Below are 22,958 nucleotides of genomic sequence, written 5' to 3'. Positions count from 1 at the left end.
TAAAGTACATTTTTATGTGCATTTATACATAGAATTTTCTAGGGATAGAAATGGCACTGATTCGGTGGAATGCCTCATATACACACACATTACGGTATTGAAAATACGACCTCGATTCTCTCAAATCGAACACTGAAATTAAAATTATTTTATAAAACTCTTCCGCGGACTTTTTTTAATCGAACTTCGTCATAAATAAAGTACGATCACTTCTCACCGAGCGAACCGTCCGACCCCAAAGCTTTAACACGCGGTGAGAGGTGATGTGTGTGTTCTTCTGTATTTCTGTTCTGTATCATGTGATAAGCGTGCTGTTAGCAAGATACAGTGGGTACGGAAAGTATTCAGACCCCTTTAAATTTTTCACTCTTTGTTTCATTGCAGCCATTTGCTAAAATCAAAAAAAGTTCATTTTATTTCTCATTAATGTACACTCAGCACCCCATCTTGACAAAAAAAAACAGAAATGTAGAAATTTTTGCAAATTTATTAAAAAAGAAAAACTGAAATATCACATGGTCATAAGTATTCAGACCCTTTGCTGTGACACTCATATTTAACTCACATGCTGTCCATTTCTTCTGATCCTCCTTGAGATGGTTCTACTCCTTCATTGGAGTCCAGCTGTGTTTAATTAAACTGATTGGACTTGATTAGGAAAGGCGCACACCTGTCTATATAAGACCTTACAGCTCACAGTGCATGTCAGAGCAAATGAGAATCATGAGGTCGAAGGAACTGCTCAAGGAGCTCAGAGACAGAATTGTGGCAAGGCACAGATCTGGCCAAGGTTACAAAATAATTTCTGCAGCACTCAAGGTTCCTAAGAGCACAGTGGCCTCCATAATCCTTAAATGGAAGAAGTTTGGGACGACCAGAACTCTTCCTAGACCTGGCCGTCCAGCCAAACGGAGCAATCGTGGGAGAAAAGCCTTGGTGAGAGAGGTAAAGAAGAACCCAAAGATCACTGTGGCTGAGCTCCAGAGATGCAGTAGGGAGATGGGAGAAAGTTCCACAAAGTCAACTATCACTGCAGCCCTCCACCAGTCGGGGCTTTATGGCAGAGTGGCCCGATGGAAGCCTCTCCTCAGTGCAAGACATATGAAAGCCTGCATAGAGTTTGCCAAAAAACACATGAAGGACTCACAGACTATGAGAAATAAGATTCTCTGGTCTGATGAGACGAAGATTGAACTTTTTGGCGTTAATTCTAAGCGGTATGTGTGGAGAAAACCAGGCACTGCTCATCACCTGCCCAATACAATCCCAACAGTGAAACATGGTGGTGGCAGCATCATGCTACGGGAGTGTTTTTCAGCTGCAGGGACAGGACGACTGGTTGCAATTGAAAGAAAGATGAAAGATATCCTGGAAGAAAACCTCTTCCAGAGTGCTCAGGACCTCAGACTGGGCTGAAGGTTCACCTTCCAACAAGACAATGACCCTAAGCACACAGCTAAAATAACAAAGGAGTGGCTTCAGAACAACTCTGTGACCATTCTTGACTGGCCCAGCCCGAACCCTGACCTAAACCCAATTGAGCATCTCTGGAGAGACCTGAAAATGGCTGTCCACCAACGTTCACCATCCAACCTGACGGAACTGGAGAGGATCTGCAAGGAAGAACGGCAGAGGATCCCCAAATCCAGGTGTGAAAAACTTGTTGCATCATTCCCAAGAAGACTCATGGCTGTACTAGCTCAAAAGGGTGCTTCTACTCAACACTGAGCAAAGGGTCTGAATACTTATGACCATGTGATATTTCAGTTTCTCTTTTTCAATAAATTTGCAAAAATTTCTACATTTCTGTGGTTTTTTTCTGTCAAGATGGGGTGCTGAGTGTACATTAATGAGAAATAAAATGAACTTTTTTGATTTTAGCAAATGGCTGCAATGAAACAAAGAGTGAAAAATTTAAAGGGGTCTGAATACTTTCCGTACCCACTGTATCGTCCGTCTTTGTGCTGTAGTGTCACGCTGTATGATGTTTCACTGTAAATCCGCCCAGGGACGTGCATCTCGATCGTGCGATCCACACCTCGCTGTGGTGCCAACGATACGATACGTTAATGAAGCAGTTACTAATGTGATACAATATGATCCACCTAAATTGTGATGCAAAAGGATATGGTAGCTCCTCCTCCTCCTCCTCAATGATGACTCGCCTGGACACGCCTCTAATAATTAAATATGAATAAATCAGATTTTATCGATGCAAAACGACGTATCCTAGAGCTCATCCCAAACTGTATCCAGTCCACACTTGTTTCATCAGAACAATCGCATCATGAACTTTTACACCGATGTGAATCTTACCATCACTAACACACACAGATCTTATAGGGAACATCTTCATACCTGAAGTTATGGTGCAGTTCCAGATTCGGGGAACAGGACACACCCTGGTTCATTGTCCCGATCACATACGGGCTGCACACACACACACACACACACACACACACACACACACACACACACACAGTAAAACAAACATCATCACCTTTCATTAAGAATCTACAATATATTAAATATCATCATTTCATCTCCAGTATTGATTTCTGATTAATAGCACAAGCCACTCTTCTAACATTCGCAAAACATTTCGTCGAGCTCATTAATAAACACAGTCAGGACCCGCCTACTTCCTCGGACCAATCACAGATCAGCTCATATACTCGCCACTGATTGATACAAATGCACATTCTTGAAGAACGTTTTCTTTTTATTCTCCTCAAAAGAAAGATCACCGTGTCTCAAACGTTCAGTTAAAGGCAGCTTGAGAAAGTGGAGAGCCAATCAGATCGCAGCATTAATATTCTTTGTGTGCTGTTGAATACGCTGTGATTACACTACCGTTCAAAAGTTTGGGGTCACCCAGACAATTTTGTGTTCTCCATGAAAAGTCACACTTTTATTTACCACCATAAGTTGTAAAATGAATAGAAAATATAGTCAAGACATTTTTCTGGCCATTTTGAGCATTTAATCGACCCCACAAATGTGATGCTCCAGAAACTCAGGCCAAGTTTACATTAGACCATATCTGTCTCGTTTTCTTCGCGGATGCACTGTCCGTTTACATTAAAACGCCTGGAAACGGGAATCCGCCAGCGTCCACGTATTCAATCTAGATCGTGTCAGCTCCGGTGCTGTGTAAACATTGAGAATACGCGGATACGCTGTGCTGAGCTCTAGCTGGCGTCGTCATTGGACAACGTCACTGTGACATCCACCTTCCTGATTCGCTGGTGTTGGTCATGTGACGCGACTGCTGAAAAACGGTGCGGACTTCCGCCTTGTATCATTAAAGAGTATAAAAGTATGGAAATACTGCAAATACTGATGCAAATACTGCCCATTGTGTAGTTATGATTGTCTTTAGGCTTGCCATCCTTCCACTTGCAAGTGGTAAGTGATCTGCGCTGGGATCACACACACAGCGGCTCAGTCCCGAATCACAGCTTGTGCACTTCACTCGCGCGCTCTGTGAGCTGCGCAGGGCCGGAGTGCGCACCCTCCAGAGGGCACTCGCTGTTCAGGGCGGAGTGATTTGGAGCGCAGGATGCCTGCGGAGCCGAGCGTATCCGTGTATTGGTGTTGCTGTGTGCACGCTAATCATTTTAAAAACGTTAATCTGATGATCCGCTGATACGGTCTAATGTAAACATGGGCTCAATCTGCTCAAAGGAAGGTCAGTTTTATAGCTTCTCTAAAGAGCTCAACTGTTTTCAGCTGTGCTAACATGATTGTACAAGGGTTTTCTAATCATCCATTAGCCTTCTGAGGCAATGAGCAAACACATTGTACCATTAGAACACTGGAGTGAGAGTTGCTGGAAATGGGCCTCTATACACCTATGGAGATATTGCACCAAAAACCAGACATTTGCAGCTAGAATAGTCATTTAGCACATTAGCAATGGATAGAGTGGATTTCTGATTAGTTTAAAGTGATCTTCATTGAAAAGAACAGTGCTTTTCTTTCAAAAATAAGGACATTTCAAAGTGACCCCAAACTTTTGAACGGTAGTGTAAATTGGTGCACAAATAACACGCGTTTCTGATGACTTTAGGAACAAAAAAGTCACAAAAAGCAAGACGAAATACTAACAGGACAAACTGGAAATTATTTTCAGAATGGAGTTCACATTCTTTATATCTACATCATAGAAATTTACTGCTGAATAAAATATATTATATTTATAATTAAGATACAGTACAGGGCGTGTGATTTAACTTGTAAACTTTTTATTACACTAAAAACACGAGCGTCATGTGCAATTATTTCACGAGATATATATATATATATATATTAGTGCTGTCAAAAATGTCGCGTTATTAACGCGTTAACTTGACTCAATTTTAACGGCGATAATTTTTTAATCGCGAGATTAACGCTCTGTGACATGATGCCACGCCCTGCACAGCCAGAGTCCTCTGCCCTCCCCCGAAGAGCCACGGTGCTCGGCTTAGGTTTCGTTTTCCCATCGGCGGCTCCAGCCCCACTTTGCAGTGGCTGTGACAAGACGTGTTATGCTCTGCAATAAAAAAAACAACATTGGTACAACCAGTGTTCGAACTATGCCGATATTTTCGGGGGGGGTCCCTTTTTTTCCCTTGGGGGGGTGCTTGCGCTTGTCTCAGAGCGCGGATCTCCATCGCGCGCTCACTTCGGATATGCAAATGCTTCCCGTTACACACGATTGCTATGTCAATAAACATCATTTTGCCAATATTTTAGAGACCCCCCAACATTTCCCAAATCATGTTTTCAAGGGATCTCATGTCTGTTTCAGGGGATCTCGGATCCCCCGAGTACCCCCGTAGTTCGAACGGTGAGCAAGCCCATTCACTTTTTTATGCTGGTAAGAGAATTACAATGGTTTTTCATGTGACAAAAATGTGCGATTAAATTGCGATTAATCGCGAGTTAACTATGACAGTCGCGACATTAATCGCAATTAAATATTTTAATCGCTTGACAGCACTAATATATATCACAGGTGGCTTCTCCAGTGAGGAGAGGGAGGAAGATCCTCCTTAAAAATTCTAAGAATAAAAAGTTGAAATTGTCTTGACCAATTTAATGAATTGCTGTCCTTGAATATTACTATTTTACTGCCAAATACGACATGTACATTATATTTGTTTCTCTGGGTGAAATTACATTAGCACCCCCTATTGCTCGCTATTAGAAATTACTGCACGGAGGATCTTCCTCCCTTCGGCTCCCATTCACTCCGATTCAAACAGTCTCCGGCACTGGCGGCTCGTGGTTAACATAGACTTCAATGAGAGAGAGGAGGAAAATCCTCCTCTAAGAGGGTGGGACTAGCTAAGAGATCTGACAAGTGCTACAAAATATCAACCAATAGGCTGCAGCCCTAGTTGCGCAATGAACCAATAAGTAGAGGCCTTAGCTGCCTGGGGGGAGGGGTTATCTTATCAAACTTAACTTCTAGATCCGGTGACTTGGGCACTTCGGCAGTCAGAGTGAGAACGGCGAGGTGGAAGTGGATTGACTATGTTATAGATATTCTATGAATAAAGTAATGGAAACAGAGGACGTGGTGAATGTTTTGCTTGCAAAACCCTTCCATGGGCTGAGCTACAAACATGGCCGCCAGGTTTGCTTCATTAAATACGGAAGATTTTGAGAGAATTTTGAAAGAGAAAGATGTGTTGAACACCTGAAAGTAATGTGTACAGCAGCTATAAAAAGTGTACACACCCCGTTAAAATGATAGGTTTTTCAACTATTATCAACTCAACCCGTGCGTGTAACTATAGCCGGTCCAGCAGGTGCGGTCGCATTGGGGCCCGTGACCTTCAACCAAGCATTCCTTCCTCCCTCACTTTTACAAAAGCCAGCCGCTACTGATATATATATATATATATATTATTTTTTAAATAATTTGATTATACATAATTTTACTATTTTTACAATATCCCTGTACGGAAATTCTTTTAAAAAAAAACATTTTTACAATGTTCTTTAGATGTTTTAGACTTTTCTATTTTTATCATTACAATGTCTACAAATTCTGTTCTTTGCCAAGTCGATTTCTTGACTGCTGTAGTGTATAAATTTCATGTACGGATAAGCATTTCTCATTCTCATTATCTCTAGCTGCTTTATCCTTCTACAGGGTCGCAGGCAAGCTGGAGCCTATCCCAGCTGACTACGGGCGAAAGGCGGGGTACACCCTGGACAAGTCGCCAGCTCATCACAGGGCTGACACATAGACACAGACAACCATTCACACTCACATTCACACCTACGCTCAATTTAGAGTCACCAGTTAACCTAACCTGCATGTCTTTGGACTGTGGGGGAAACCGGAGCACCCGGAGGAAACCCACGCGGACACGGGGAGAACATGCAAACTCCACACAGAAAGGCCCTCGCCGGCCCCGGGGCTCGAACCCAGGACCTTCTTGCTGTGAGGCGACAGCGCTAACCACTACACCACCGTGCCATAAGCATTTCTATTATAAGAATTTCTATTTTGTAGAGTCTTCTTCACAGCTTCAGTGTACAGAAACATTCATTTCTTTAGCATTTCAGTGTTTAGAAACTTCCGTTGTTTGTCGGCGGTTTACCATTTGTGGTATTTGCAGTTGAGGAAGCCGTTGAAGATGTCGCTCAGGTTGCCGATGTGGTGCAGGTTATCGATCAGGACCACTAGGGGGAGCTGACGCTGTCGCTCGCCTTCATCACAGTTACAGCGTTCGGCAAGAGCCGAGAGGTACTGACACAGATCCTGCACACACACACACGTGATTTCTCTCTCTTTTGTTTTATGACAGAAGCACATTGATGCCACGTCATAAAAAGAAAAACAAATCAATATCACGTTATAACGTGAAAAGTTTATGATACGATGTTTTTCAGATTATTACAATAAACTTTTCACGTTATAACGTGATACTGATCCGTTTTTTCTTTTTCCCTTGAAGGTACGTATTAGGCGTATAAATGCCACGTCTTGGTCCTGCACCTTGCTGGACTTCTGGTCCACGTTGAAGCAGGCGAGGCTGCACTCGTTCACTTCCCGCCCGCTCTTGGTGATGATGTAATGCGCCAGTTTGTTGGCGAGGAAGGACTTCCCCGTGCCGCTCGGGCCGGACAGGATGATCCTACGATGCTCCATCAGCAGATTCAGGTATCGCTGGACTATCGGTTTGGGGATTAATGTATCAAACACCAGCTCATCGATACTGTTCTCCCTCACACCTAAAGACAAAAACATCATTTATTTTCTGTATCTGTGGATTTATTTACACTATCGTTCAGAGCAAATACAGTATACACAGTGGGATCGAAAAACGTTCCGGTCTTACTGCTCCTATTCTGAAATTGTATTTATCGAATGTGGAACTTTGCTAATATATTTAACATTCAGCACTCACCTCTTACTGACATTAACGCTAAAAATGTCATTTTAACATTGAATATAAACAACTCAACACTTTAATGGGACAACTGCCACACCGATAAGCCACTTAGTATAAATGCTGAGTAGTGAGTACTGAGCACTGAATACTGAGTACTGCATAGTGAGGACCAAGCAGTGAGCACTGAGTAGTGAGTGCTGAGTAGTGAATACTGAGTAGTGAGTGCTGAGTAGTGAGTAGCAAGTACTGAGATGCAAGTAGTGAGTTGAATACTGAGCAGTGAGTATTGAGTAGCGAGTACTGAGGCATGAGTAGTGAGTTGAGTACTTAGTAGTGAGTGCTGAGTAGTGAGTGCTAAGTAGCAAGTACTGAGTAGCGAGTACTGAGATGCAAGTATTGAGTTGAGTAGTGAGTGCTGAGCAGTGAGTACTGAGATGTGAGTAGTGAGTTGAGTACTTAGTACTGAGTGTTGAGTAGTGAGTAGCAAGTACTGAGTAGCGAGTATTGAGACGCAAGTAGTGAGTTGAGTACTGAGTGCTAAGTGCTGAATAGTGAGGACCAAGCAGTGAGTACTGAGTAATGAGTGCTGAGCAGTGAGTAGTGAGTACTGAGTAGCGAGTACTGAGACGTGAGTAGTGAGTTGAGTACTTAGTAGTGAGTGCTGAGTAGTGAGTAGCAAGTACTGAGTAGCAAATACTGAGATGCGAGTAGTGAGGACCAAGGAGTGAGTACTGAGCAGTGAGTAGCACGTACTGAGTAGCAAATACTGAGATGCGAGTAGTGAGTTGAGTACTGAGTGCCAAGTAGTGAGGACCAAGGAGTGAGTACTGAGCAGTGAGTAGCACGTACTGAGTAGCAAATGCTGAGATGCGAGTAGTGAGTTGAGTACTGGGTGCCAAGTAGTGAGGACCATGGAGTGAGTACTGAGTAGTGAGTGCTGAGATGCAAGCAGTGAGTTGAGTACTGAGTGATGAGTAGCAAGTACTGAGACGTGAGTACTGACTACTCTGAGCTACATATAGTATTAATACTGCATACAGTACATGCTGTAAGTATTTTTTTCATTTTTATGCACCAAGTATTGAATAAGTGCTGAATTCTTAAGTAGTGTTAATACTGTTTCATAAGCACACACTACTGAGAACTGAATTTTATGTACTGTTAAGCTCTAATGTTGTACTGTAAGTACTATTTAAGGTTATGCACCAAAAGGTATTAACAGGTACTAAAAATACTTGTGTTACTTCTAATAAGTATTGATTAAGTGCAGAGTTCTTTCATAGCATCAGTACTAAAACAGTAACACTTAGTACTTCTTTGGTACTAATAACACTGTATATAAGAACTCTGTACTACATTTTGGAGTACTGAGTACTAAGTAATAAATTCCGTAAAGACGAAGTGTCTCACCTTTGAGTGTAATGTTGATAAGGTTGTTTTCTCCCACCAGGTATCCACAGGGCAGAAGTTCAGGAAGTTCAGAAACGTGAGAGCGCTCCACTTCCCCCATCCTGTAACTCACGATACTGTCCGAATTCAGGCCCAGACTTGTTAAAGGATCCACCCGGAACACGTACTCCTGATACACACGCCATCCAGTCATATCAGTAACATCAAATGCTACGTAACAGTTTATATGGAAAACATTCTGCTTTCAGAAGCGCGGGTGAGAAGGTCCTCGATAAGATCTCCTGCTATGACTGTGCAGGATTCTGGAGCACTACACGCAGTATTAATCCAGATAATTAGTCAGTAATATAAATAATATAAACATCATGTACTGAATCCAGAGTTTAAAGAGTTGTGTTGCATAAAAATTAAGTACTGGATAAACACAAGCTAATGTGATGCTAGAACTCAATACTGATCCTTAGTTTTAATACTTATACCACTTTCCAGTACTTATGGAAGTTCTAATGCTGGGTACTGATAGGTAGACAGGCAAACAGATAGACAGGCAAACAGATAGATAGATAGATAGATAGATAGATAGATAGATAGATAGATAGATAGATAGATAGATAGATAGATAGATAGATAGATAGATAGATAGATAGATAGATAAGCAGACAGACACACACAGATAGAGAGACAGAGAGACAGAAAGGCAGAGAGAGAAAAATACACAGACAGAGAGAGACAGACAGTCAGATAAAGAGAGAGATAGATACACAGACAGACAGACAGACAGACAGTCAGAAAGACAGACAAAGAGAGAGATAGATACACAGACAGACAGTCAGAAAGACAGACAAAGAGAGAGATAGATACACAGACAGACAGACAGAGAAACAGAGAGAGACACAGACAGACAGACAGATACACAGACAATCAGACAGACAGAGACAGACAGGCAGACAGAGAGAGATAAATACTCAGACAGACAGACAGACAGACAGTCAGAAAGACAGACAAAGAGAGAGATAGATATGGTACACAGACAGACAGACAGACAGACAGACAGACAGACAGAAAAACAGAGAGAGACACAGACAGACAGACATACACACAGACAATCAGACAGACAGAGACAGACATGCAGACAGAGAGATAAACACTCAGACAGACAGACAGAGAAACAGAGAGAGACACAGACAGACAGACAGATACACAGACAATCAGGCAGAGACAGACAGGCAGACAGAGAGAGATAAATACTCAGACAGACAGACAGATAAAATGAGAGCTAGATTCACAGACAGACAGACATACAGACAATCAGACAGACAGACAGTCAGAAAGACAGACAAAGAGAGAGATAGATACACAGACAGACAGAGAAACAGAGAGAGACACAGACAGACAGACAGACAGACAGACAGACAGATACACAGACAATCAGACAAACAGAGACAGACAGGCAGACAGAGAGAGATAAATAGGCAGACAGACAGACAAAAAGAGAGCTAGATACACAGACAGACAGACAGATACACAGACAATCAGACAGACAGAGATAAAAACACAGACAGACAGACAGTCAGACAGACAAATAGAGAGAGAGAGAGACAGACAGACAGACAGGCAGGCAGACAGATCGCAGCACAGAGAATTAGGAGTTTACTGAAAGTAATTAAAGTCACAAATGAATAAAATAAGAATAAATCTATGCAAAGAGCGCAGTGTAAGAGTGCGATGTGGCAGCGCAGCAGGGTGTAAACACTGTAGTTATAGAAACAGATATAGTACTGAATAAGCATTAATTAGTGTTAATGTGAAGTGATAATTAACTACTGAGTACTGTGTAGTATTAATACTATGGATGAATACTGCAACTGCATTGAGTAAATGTGACGTACTCTGAAATGTCGTATCACTAGTGAGTACTGAGTGAGTTTAAATAGCCATTAATGCTTCATTAATAAGTGCTGACTAAGTACTGATACAGACGAGTGCTTTTAATACTTTTACTACTTTCCAGTACTTAATGTTCAGTACTTCAGACACACTTCTCACACTCCATGAACACGTCCCAGTACTGAGCTTATTCTGGAGTAATTTTAATTACTATACTATACTATATATACTATAATTACTATTACTAAATATTAATTCCGGAGCTGTAACCTTGAACAGTCGTCGTATCACACCATCCAGCACGTCCCACTTGGTTTTTCCGCTGACGCCGATGGAGCCGATGAGATACTCCTGACTCTGTGAACCCTGAATGTTCAACACAGCTTCAGTACTGACATCGTAAATATGAGTAAAACAATAATCGTCAGCAGATATGCGTAGTTTAGTAGCGCAGTGACGTTCACCTTGGTCCTGTTGGAGCCCCCGGCGATGGTGACGACTATACGTACACTCCGTCCCTCTTTACGCAGGTTTCCCTCGTAGCTGTCGTCCAGCAGCAGATCTGAAAGTCAAAGTCATGAGTGATGCGCACGTGAAGAAACTCTGTAGAGTCACACTTTTAAATCTCCCTTAAATGCTAACATGCTAATGCTATTCTTAGTTAACTAGTAACCATGGTAGCACTTTTTCTTTCTTCCTACGCTCGATGAGCTTTTTGCTCTTCTTTTTTGCATTCTTTACTTTCACTCTTCCTTTCCTCATCTTTTACTTGTCTATTTTTTGCTTTCCTCGCTTTGTTTTCTTCCAAGCACGTGTGCTAGGACTTTAACAAGTGTGCGGTTCCACCAAGCGAGAGTTAAATCGAGGCTGCTGATTGGTCAGCTGCTGTAAAGCCCATTATGACATCATAGAGGTGTCACGCTTTACATCGTGGCACTTGGGAGACGCCCTGATCTGTACAGAAGTGCTTTGAAGTCGAGATCAATAAATACATCCTGAATCTGGTTCACTAGGTTGAGTTTAATTAATTAATTCAGATGAGTTTAATTAGTTGAACACTGTTCTCCCGTCACGGAAATCCCTCAGCTGCACTCTTCTCACCGGACATGATGGTCTCGGTGAGGTTGAGGTTGTTGAGTGACAGGCCCAGTGATTGACGAGAGGACGAGGAGGAGGTACTTGAGGTCTCTGATGGAGGGCGGGGCGTTTTGGATGACACAGCAGAAGGGGTGGAGTTTCCACTGGACTTTAATCGGTCATTCTCCGCCTTCAGCAACTCGATCTCGTTCTGTCAGAGAGAGAGAGAGAGTGAGTGTGTGTGTGTGTGTGTAAATTGTGTGTGTGTGTGTGTGTGTGTGTGTGTGTGTGTGTGTGTGTGTGTGTGTGTGTGTACCTGCATGCGGTTCATGGCCTCTCTGATCTGGTCCAGGTGATGTGCTGAACTCAGAGCCTCCAGTCGGATGTCGGTGAGTTTCAGCTCCTTCTCCCTCAGCTCATTCTTCAGCTGCAGGATGATCTCAGCCTCAGCCTCCGTACACTCACACAACCTGGACACACACACACACACACACACACACACGGTCACACACTGCAACACCTTTCAGCAACAGCAGCACTACACCACTTCCCTGGTGGATAGATCAGTGTTGCAGGCCTGTACTCAGAGTGGAGCTCAGTGAGGAGTCTGCGCTGGATCAACTGCTATTCTGTCCTCTGTGCTGCTCAATAGTGACTGTGGAAGCCATTTTGTTCAATTAAACCAGTGATTATTGTAAAAATTACAACTCGGACTCTTCATATCTGGGTCTGTCTCAGAAACTGGGTACTGTGGGGGTCCCCCACTAAATATACTCACAGTCAATAAACTATACGGTTTTGAATGGTGATGTTGGTTTTGAATTTGAAATAAAATGATGAAAGAAATAATCCAGATAAAACCAAATCTTTGATGTGAATACTCTATTCAGAATTTGGCAAAAATTCTGCAAATTTGTGGAAAGATGGCAGCTTGATCTGGGACATGATAAATGGTTGACTACATCGCATTCCCTTAAAAAGGTTGTAGTCCACTGAAAAGTCTACAGTTATCACTAATTGTATTTTAAGTTGTAACTTTATCCACCTAAGGATTGGTGCGCTCACAGAATAATCATAACCGTAATAAAACATCACGCAAAATATTTGATCACCGTTGTAACTCTGTTTTCCGCAAAACCAATACGATCGTGTGTTTTGATCTAAACGGAAAGCCTCAGGGTTGAGGTCACTACCTCACCAAAAGTAGCAACTTAAAATCACTGCGCCATATAAACATTTAGTTATAAATCTGCAATTTTGTTTTTTAAAATGAAAGCTGAAAGCTAGGTATAGAATATTTTTCTTACAGAATATGTTTCGATGGTAGCTGGTCTTGTGTGAATTTCTGAGCTATAAAATGAGTTGTGGTCTATTTTTTACCGTAGCGTGTTATTCGTGTGCGGGGAAGGACACACGTTAACAATTTGCATGTGTAGAATGGAATTTTCTAGCCTGGGCCCGCCCATCCTAAGCGTGACGCAACACGAGGGCCTGTTGCGAGCTTAGTCTGGCCAGGCAAGCTATCTACAGCATTTCCAAGCTCCCGAAAAATCGGGAGCCAATCAACTTTGAGCATCTCCAACGGCCCTGGGTAGAGGCGTGTTCAAGGCACTGACGTAGTAGAACTGCGACCGGAAGCCATAGATTGTTTACAGAATCGATGCCGGAAGCGCTTCATTCACTAGAAACATTACGAACATGGAGCAAGTTCTCACTGAAAACGGAGCAAAGAGCAGCCCTGGAGGTATTTATTGAAAGGAAGGACGTTTTCGCCTTGCTCCCGACCGGCTTCGGTAAGAGTGTAATCTACCAGTTAGCCCCGCCGCGTCACATACGTCAGAGGAAAGAGTGATGTGATTGGTTTAAGCTTCGTCACAGCCTTTTCTGGCTTCGACCAGTAGCAAACTGAGGCATTTCAGGGAGGCGGGTCAACTACGGGCTCTGGGAAACGGTTGGGCTTAATATCTTTGCCAGACCAAATGCTCGCAGAGCTTTGAAGTCGCGTTAGCCAGGCTAGGAATTTTCCACTCCAGCAGTTAGAAGTTGATCGTGCTTCCATTTGCGGTCTCTGTTACGCGAGTGATCTGTTCGGACGTTATCACTGAAAAGGTGAGTTTTGACAGTTTTATTTTGTTTTAGTCTTGCAGTATAAGGCAATAGAATGTTTCTTTTTCATCTTACTTTCATATTTCGTAGTGTTTGCGTATTTTTGGCCAATATTTTGCAACCATGGTCAATTTAGATCGAACTTTTGATAGAATCTACGGCCAGTCATTTTGCCCCGCCCTGTCCGGTGCAGTAGTGATGTCCCGTTGCTCGCGCGCCGCAGCAGAGACCCGCGCGACCTTCAGCCGGTACAGTCGCTGTTCTTTTACCACCGCCGTTATTCTCATCTTTCCGGTGTGTTCTTGATTTTTCCATTGTGTCCTATTTCGCCATATCAAATACCCAAACTGTATCATATTATTCATATTTAAGTGAATAATCAACTCAGTCATCATAACTTGGCATTTTTAACCCAAGCAATCAAAAAGAGGAAATTTATTCAATATTTTCACTCATCTGTGAAGGAGGGGCTTTAATTCTTCATGATGGAGTTATTTTATATGGAAATCTATTTTACAAAAGCATTTGAATTGGAATCAAAAAAAAACTTTCCACAGTGGAGGCCAGATAAAGCAAGATACTATCTTTATTCTTATTAAACATGACAAAAGAAACATTGAGTGTTCGGTAAATGCAAAAAAAATAGTAAAATTAGAAATTTTTTTTTTTGACCATAATGTCCCAAATGAGAGAGCGGTTTCTGAGACGGACCCGTATGCGAGTGAGATACAAATCTCCGATTAGATTTATTTCAACACTCGCCATCTTCTCACTCAAATATCGTCATATTAGTCTTTCAGTTTACACGTTTAAAACATTGGACGCTGTTGAAAACCTTGGAGGTGCGACCTACATGCAGACGAGCTTTATAATAAAGCTTAAAACAGCCACGTAACCCGACTCTGAATACCAGGAAGTTTCCTCACGTAAATACTGGCGTAACATTTAGATTTAAGTCTCCAACTCTGAATACATCCCTCTGTAAACACTTTAAACACACACACACACACACACACACAGCAGACAGGTTGTGCACTACTTATAGTGTTAATGAGTTTGTGGTTTTGTCCGAATCCTCACTAGACAGTATCACTGTAAAAATTACCCATAATGCACTGCAGCCTCAGCTCTTTTCTATGGGTCATGTGCAAAGATCACGCCAAACCACATTCACCTTTACCCATCATGCATCACTCTGCCTTTTACCGAGATCTGTGTTTGTAGATGACATGGCCGTTTTGCCTTTTCTTTGGCACCCAAATGGGAGACGATTTACTAACACACACACACACACACAGTGTAAAGTTGAGAAAAAGAAAAAGAGAACGTCTGCAAATTAAATGTACACTGAAAGATGGAAAGGAAGCACAGAGTAGAAAAGACAAAGGACAGTAAAAAGTAAACGTGTGTGTGTGTGTGTGTGTGTGTGTGTGTGTGTGTGTGTGTGTGTGTGTGTGTGTGTGTACTCACTCAGTGGTAGATGAAGACGTGTGTAAGGCCTGTGTACTGCTGTCTGTGTCGGTGTGCTGTAGTTTCGGCGATTCAGGAACGGATGAGTCTGTCATTTCCTCCAGCTCATCATGAGACGTCTGTAGCTTGGAGCTTTTCTTCTTCCCAAAAGCCTGTTTAAAGGAGCTGCGCAACTGAGGGCACACACACACACACACACACACACACGCAGTAGGTCATGTTACCAAGAAACCATAAAGAAGAAGTGCAAACTCCTTTGTCCTGAAGATGTCAGAAAACATAAAGTCCCAGCTTCACCTCTCACTGATGCACAGCGCTGACACTGGAGACTCCTTCCAGAAACGTTACACAATCCTTACAGAAAACTTCATCACATCAGTGATTTTTTTAACCTATTTTTTTTTAATCAGCAGAGCGTCTGCTGTACGAGTCCCTGCGAATGATCTGTTACTGTAGAAACGATAACGTATTAGCTTGAGCGCATTAATATAAACCTGCACTACAGTCAGAGCTGCTGTTATAGCTTTCTTCTGACCAATCGCAATCCAGAACTCAACAGTGCTATGATCTCATCTCATCTCATTATCTGTAGCCACTTTATCCTGTTCTACAGGGTCGCAGGCGAGCTGGAGCCTATCCCAGCTGACTACGGGTGAAAGGCGGGGTACACCCTGGACAAGTCGCCAGGTCATCACAGGGCTGACACATAGACACAGACAACCATTCACACTCACATTCACACCTATGCTCAATTTAGAGTCACCAGTTAACCTAACCTGCATGTCTTTGGACTGTGGGGGAAACCGGAGCACCCGGAGGAAACCCACGCGGACACGGGGAGAACATGCAAACTCCGCACAGAAAGGCCCTCACCGGCCACGGGGCTCGAACCCGGACCTTCTTGCTGTGAGGCGACAGCGCTAACCACTACACCGCCGTGCCGCACAGTGCTATGATATAATTGCAAATATTACACACTTCTAAGCAGTTTCTGGTAACAGATTTGTAGATTTCAGGACCTAATTGTATCTTCTGGATGACATCCAATGATGTACAAAAGTATGTGAGGAGACAAAACGACATAGAACACTTTTTTTTTCCTACAGCGGTACAGAGGATCGGGGCAAAACAATGGGCAAGAAGGGATGGAAATATTTTACATGCAACCTACTTTTATCTATTTCATGTGATGCCCATCCATGGTTTTGTGAAATAACCTGCATTTGCATATTATTCTGAGATCTAGAGCTACTATGTTACAGATTCAAGGACCTTCACGTTCACTGCTTATGGCTGGGATAAGGTCTGAGTCGTGGATAAAACCAGCGAGACCCATCAAGCCTTACCAAGCAGGTATGTCCTGGGATTACAAGGTTCCTGGTCCAAAGATTCTCATGACTATAGGGGCCTTTCACATGACATCATCGTAACTGCAGGTTTGTTTACGCAGCCATATTGCCAGGCGACCATGGGCGCCACCGGGGGGAAAGGTTAGAACAATTCTAGGGGCCCAGCACTTCCATGGGGCCCTTTAAGGGGCTGATAACATGCTTTTAATGATTTTAATAAGACTTTTGAAATAACAACAATGCAATATTCCATCTGGTAAAATGAGCTAATTGAACAAGGTTGTCTATTTCTTGAGTTCTTCAACATATTGTCATTTAACCCTCCCCCTTTTGCGAAATGGTACGGTCCAGTTCTGGTAGAAGCGCGATGCGTTAAATCTGTGTGCTGATCAGTGCAACGCTACTTGCTGCTGTGTCGCGGTGCAGCAGCCAGCAGTGGAGTGCGTACAGTCTATGATCGCTAAATATGAAGAGTGGCTGTCAAAAACGTAAAGAAAGGCAGCTGAAAGCTGAGAGGGACCGGAGAGGCAGGCAACTGGTCACTCAGTTTTTCCCAAAGAAAGGTAGCTATCGCTCACATGTGTGTTCAAAATATTAGCGAATGGTAAATGAACAGTATGAACGTGGTTGGATTAGCCTATCAAGAGAACACTTTTACAGTTTGTACAGTGACTTTTTTCCATTTTAATAACTGAACTGACTTGTGTGATAAACAAGATGAAATATTACGTTATGCTGGTGCTAATAACTAGTGCTAATAACCAGTTTCATAACTAATGGGGTGCCCTAAATACAACCCCGATTCCAAAAAAGTTGGGACAAAGTACAAATTGTAAATAAAAACGGAATGCAATAATTTACAAATCTCAAAAACTGCTATTGTATTCACAATAGAACATAGACAACATATCAAATGTCGAAAGTGAGACATTTTGAAATTTCATGCCAAATATTGGCTCATTTGAAATTTCATGACAGCAACACATCTCAAAAAAGTTGGGACAGGGGCAATAAGAGGCTGGAAAAGTTAAAGGTACAAAAAGGAACAGCTGGAGGACCAAATTGCAACTCATTAGGTCAATTGGCAATAGGTCATTAACATGACTGGGTATAAAAAGAGCATCTTGGAGTGGCAGCGGCTCTCAGAAGTAAAGATGGGAAGAGGATCACCAATCCCCCTAATTCTGCGCCGACAAATAGTGGAGCAATATCAGAAAGGAGTTCGACAGTGTAAAATTGCAAAGAGTTTGAACAGATCATCATCTACAGTGCATAATATCATCAAAAGATTCAGAGAATCTGGAAGAATCTCTGTGCGTAAGGGTCAAGGCCGGAAAACCATACTGGGTGCCCGTGATCTTTGGGCCCTTAGACGGCACTGCATCACATACAGGCATGCTTCTGTGTTGGAAATCACAAAATGGGCTCAGGAATGTTTCCAGAGAACATTATCTGTGAACACAATTCACCGTGCCATCCGTCGTTGCCAGCTAAAACTCTATAGTTCAAAGAAGAAGCCGTATCTAAACATGATCCAGAAGCGCAGACGTCTTCTCTGGGCCAAGGCTCATTTAAAATGGACTGTGGCAAAGTGGAAAACTGTTCTGTGGTCAGACGAATCAAAATTTGAAGTTCTTTATGGAAATCAGGGACGCCGTGTCATTCGGACTAAAGAGGAGAAGGACGACCCAAGTTGTTATCAGCGCTCAGTTCAGAAGCCTGCGTCTCTGATGGTATGGGGTTGCATTAGTGCGTGTGGCATGGGCAGCTTACACATCTGGAAAGACACCATCAATGCTGAAAGGTATATCCAGGTTCTAGAGCAACATATGCTCCCATCCAGACGACGTCTCTTTCAGGGAAGACCTTGCATTTTCCAACATGACAATGCCAAACCACATACTGCATCAATTACAGCATCATGGCTGCGTAGAAGAAGGGTCCGGGTACTGAACTGGCCAGCCTGCAGTCCAGATCTTTCACCCATAGAAAACATTTGGCACATCATAAAACGGAAGATACGACAAAAAAGACCTAAGACAGTTGAGCAACTAGAATCCTACATTAGACAAGAATGGGTTAACATTCCTATCCCTAAACTTGAGCAACTTGTCTCCTCAGTCCCCAGACGTTTACAGACTGTTGTAAAGAGAAAAGGGGATGTCTCACAGTGGGAAACATGGCCTTGTCCCAACTTTTTTGAGATGTGTTGTTGTCATGAAATTTAAAATCACCTAATTTTTCTCTTTAAATGATACATTTTCTCAGTTTAAACATTTGATATGTCATCTATGTTCTATTCTGAATAAAATATGGAATTTTGAAACTTCCACATCATTGCATTCCGTTTTTATTTACAATTTGTACTTTGTCTCAACTTTTTTGGAATCGGGGTTGTATGCACAGATTCAGCCTCAGGGGGACCTCCACCCTACCAAACCACTGAACCCCCCTTTGGAGAAGGAGGTAAGCAGCAATACAACCCATAAATGCTTTAGGATTGAAGTTTTTAATGAGCGAGCGCCATATACAGTTTGCTAGATTAAAGTGTTGCTAATAATGGACACCAGTCAAGTGTTTGACATGGTTACGTGTGTGGAATGTTCACATGTTCTAAACCATTGGTTTCAAATTGAGGAGCTGGAGAAAGCGCAGCACACATAAAAGAGGGATAGAGGTTACAACATATGAAGAAATACGTACGTAATTGATCAAACATATTCCCTTTTTGCAGAACAGTACACACAGCTTTCTACCTAACACATAACAATCCATGGGGTTTCCATAGGTATTTTGATGCTGGGTAGAAAACTTTTTCTATGATTTATTAGCAGTCACATCACACATTTCACTACCAATTGTCCTAGCACAAGAAGGCATGTGGCAAAATCTTGAATTTTAATTTGTGATTGTAAATGCACCAGAATTAGTCACTGACCAGTTTTCATCTAGTCCCTGGTAGGTTAATACATACAATGTAATAACAAAGTCACAAACTCAAGGTCCATGGGCTATAAAAAGTCAAATAATGACAATAGTGCAATTGTGACGAGGGTGGGCAAAGTTGGGGGGCCCAAAATTCTAATCTTTCATGGGGCCCAAAATTTCTGGCGGCGCCCCTGCAGGCAACCTTTGTGTTTGACAACGACTGGCACAAGTGTACACGAGTGATTGTGAGCCCAATTCAGTAAACATCTACAGATAAACTTGTCAAAGTTACAGCTAAAAGAATGATGTCAGAGACTTATAGTGTTTTTGGATGTAATAACAGACGTGGAGATGAGCCTGGTTTAATTTTTCACTGCTTCTCGGCAAATTGGTGAGCTGCAGTTAAACAGGAAGACTAGATGCCAACAAAGCATTTCCGTGTGTGTGTGTGTGTGTGTGTGTGTAGGGAGAACATTTTATATCAGATTAATGTGAAAGCTCTGTGCACCTGTTATTTCTCCTAACACTTTTCCTAGCTCAAGGCCATTTAGTTATAAAAATCCAATAGATCTTGGTCTAGCCTCAGCGTACTGAAGTTAACATTCAGCAAGACCATTAGTTGGTGTAACATGGACAGAACTTTGGTCTCTATAGTAAAGATTTTAACAGGTTGCATGGTCTGGTATGACTCAGTACGGTCTACTGGGACATACGCAAGCGTGTCAACTCTACTGCACGACAAAAAGACATGCCAAAGGGCAAATGTACGAATGTTCAAATGTATATCTGTATGTGGGCTTTGGACGTGATATATTTTATTAGACCTTATGTTTGGTGAGACTAGAAGCATGTTTGTTTCGGAGCAGCAGGAAACCCATGCGGGTCTACGCTGATGATGTAGATGAGCCTAAACGCCATAAAATATGCGAGCTCTAGGCCCTGGCTTGTTTATTACTGTTAGAAGTCCATGTTTGAGCTTACTTTTGTCATAATAGGGTATTTTTATCGGGAATTTCCGATAACATTCTGGCATGAAACCTGCGTCAAAGAATTGGTAGGCATCTGTACTTTTGTCTACCTGTGGCATCTCCGGTGTATTTAGAAATCCTAAATAATAAATAGTTCAGGATGTCGTAGTGTCCCAAATCCGGTAGCTGGTTTGCCGAACATTTTTCAAATGGAATAAAAACCTTTGTGGGTAAATTATATCGACCTGCGATGCCTGCATATTTCAGTTTTGGACGTAATGCGATCTGCTGGTATAAAATAAATTTATCATTTCAGAGAGATTGTACTGACTGCAGTTGTCTCAATTTTCATTATTAACTGTCATGGCTGTTTCTTTGTTTGCCCGGCAATATGGTGGACACTGCATGAGAAACAAAATTCTGTGACATCAGTGAAAAGCCCCTATACACCAGTCTGGTCCTATCCACGACTCTGACCTTGTCCCAGTATTAAGTCATGACCATGGGAGACCATGAACCCATAACCTATTGACTATAGAGCACACATTGAGGGAAGTGGTGGCTCAATGGTTAAGATTTTGACCTAAAGATCAGAAGTTCATGAGTTCAAAATCCCAGCACCATTAAGCAATGACTGCTTCAGTAAGACTCTGCTCACTTGTATCCTGCCTCAAATGTAAGCTGCTTTGGATAAAAGCATCAGCCAAACAAGCAAATGTAAATGTGATTTAAGTGGACAGATGTTACTGTGAACATGGTCCATTTGGAGAGGTCCACCCAGGCAGCATTTCATCATTAAGGTTGGCCATCAATTAGGGATCGCTGCCGTGGTCCAAAAGCAAAGCCAGCATGTGCCGAGGCCATATGCACCTTCTGAGAAGACATTCAGGGACCAAAAATGGAAATCCAAGGAGCAGAAGCTGTAACTCAGTAACCCATCATCTCTCCATCCATTATCTATGCTGCTTATCCATTAGGGTCATGGAGGAAGCTGGAGCCAATCCCAGCTGACTTTGGGTGAGAGGTGGGGTTATCCCTGGGCAGGTTGCCAGCCTTGGTATATTTGGACTGTGGGAGGAAACCAGAGCACCCAGAGGAAACCCATGCAGGCATGAAGAGAACATGCAAACTCTACACAGAAAGAACCCATTCAGCCATGAGGTTTAAACCTAGAACCTTCTTGCCGTGAGATCACCATGCCATGGGGCACAAGTATAAAATCTGAACTATGGACTCTGCCACCTGCTAACCCAAAGGTCATGAGAAAGGTTAGATCGAAGGCTTCTTCATGTCCCAGGAGTGTTGGTTCAGTACCATTTCCAGTGGTACCTTTGCTAGTTCCTACCAAAACAATTTGCCAGGGCAGGAACTTGACAGAAACTTTATACTTTCCACTTTCCTATGTGCCCACTGCCAAATAATATTATAGTTTTTAAATTACCTAAATTAGATGAAACATAAACCTTGTCACCTTACTCAGTCACACTGGAGTTGGCGCGCTAAGCACGCAATTACACATTCACATGGTAACGGTAAATGACTGTTCACATGGTAATGGCATGATAATCACTTTCACTCTTTCAGTTTCCATTGGTTTCTCTTTCGCGGTGGGAACGCCCACCGTAAACAGGATAAAATCCGTCAGCCATAGTTTAGGCTATTTGGAGGTAAAACTTGTTGTGAGATGGCACAGAGATTTTATGTGCTTCAGATGATTCAGAACAGCGAATCAATTCATGATTCAGGATAACAATTCAGTTCAATCTTGAGAACCGTGACACTGATGATGAGCAGTGCCCTTTTTTTTTTAAACTTCGACTCGATCCAGCCGAAGATCAACTCGAGTAAGTGTAAATATTTCTTCTATTTCTGATGAGCAGATCGGTTGATATGCGTGCTCTGTAGTGCATATACAGGAAAATGACTGAGCAAATTTCCAGAGTTAAAAGTACTTTCCTCAAAAATAGTTAATTTTGCTCTATTTTGAGTTGAGAGAGAAAAATTTGGAGTTGGAGCGGGAGCAAAATTACAGAGTAATTGTGTAACAGAGTTGGTTGTGATTCTAAACTGGGTAAAATGGTACAAGAGTTAATTTCAAGACACACTGAATAGAGTCAAATACCAAAATAAAGTCAAATACCAGATAAATGAAGGTGTTGTAAAAAGCAGTTTTAGAACTGTGTTGGAATGTGTGAAAAAAACGTTACCTTACCCATTGTGGTGAACCGTTTTGATCACTTGACCTGATGGGATTAAGAGGTGGCAGTGGGAGAAGTTTTCACTCTTCTCATTGAATGGAATGGAATTTTTTACCCTCCCCATTGAATACCCCTCCCACTGCCAACCCTTTATCCCAAAACAATAGG

At 42.3% G+C, this 22,958-nt stretch overlaps 1 protein-coding gene across 7 annotated transcripts in view; it reads right to left on the bottom strand.

Moving 5' to 3' along the window:
- nav3 (neuron navigator 3) overlaps nt 1-22,958 on the bottom strand; it is a 203,970-nt gene that overhangs the window by 15,162 nt on the left and 165,850 nt on the right. For all 7 annotated transcript variants that reach the window (XM_060903775.1, XM_060903777.1, XM_060903778.1 and 4 more), the window contains 9 exons: nt 15,348-15,520; nt 12,088-12,241; nt 11,796-11,982; nt 11,159-11,256; nt 10,965-11,060; nt 8,808-8,976; nt 7,001-7,236; nt 6,603-6,763; nt 2,359-2,430 (listed from right to left, as the gene is read on the bottom strand). In XM_060903775.1, the coding sequence (XP_060759758.1) occupies nt 2,359-2,430; nt 6,603-6,763; nt 7,001-7,236; nt 8,808-8,976; nt 10,965-11,060; nt 11,159-11,256; nt 11,796-11,982; nt 12,088-12,241; nt 15,348-15,520 (1,346 nt within the window). The remainder of the gene's footprint in view (nt 1-2,358; nt 2,431-6,602; nt 6,764-7,000; nt 7,237-8,807; nt 8,977-10,964; nt 11,061-11,158; nt 11,257-11,795; nt 11,983-12,087; nt 12,242-15,347; nt 15,521-22,958) is intronic.

Source organism: Neoarius graeffei, chromosome 21 (assembly GCF_027579695.1).
Source record: "Neoarius graeffei isolate fNeoGra1 chromosome 21, fNeoGra1.pri, whole genome shotgun sequence".
Taxonomy (NCBI): domain Eukaryota; kingdom Metazoa; phylum Chordata; class Actinopteri; order Siluriformes; family Ariidae; genus Neoarius; species Neoarius graeffei.
This window is presented reverse-complemented; position numbering and strand designations above follow the sequence as displayed.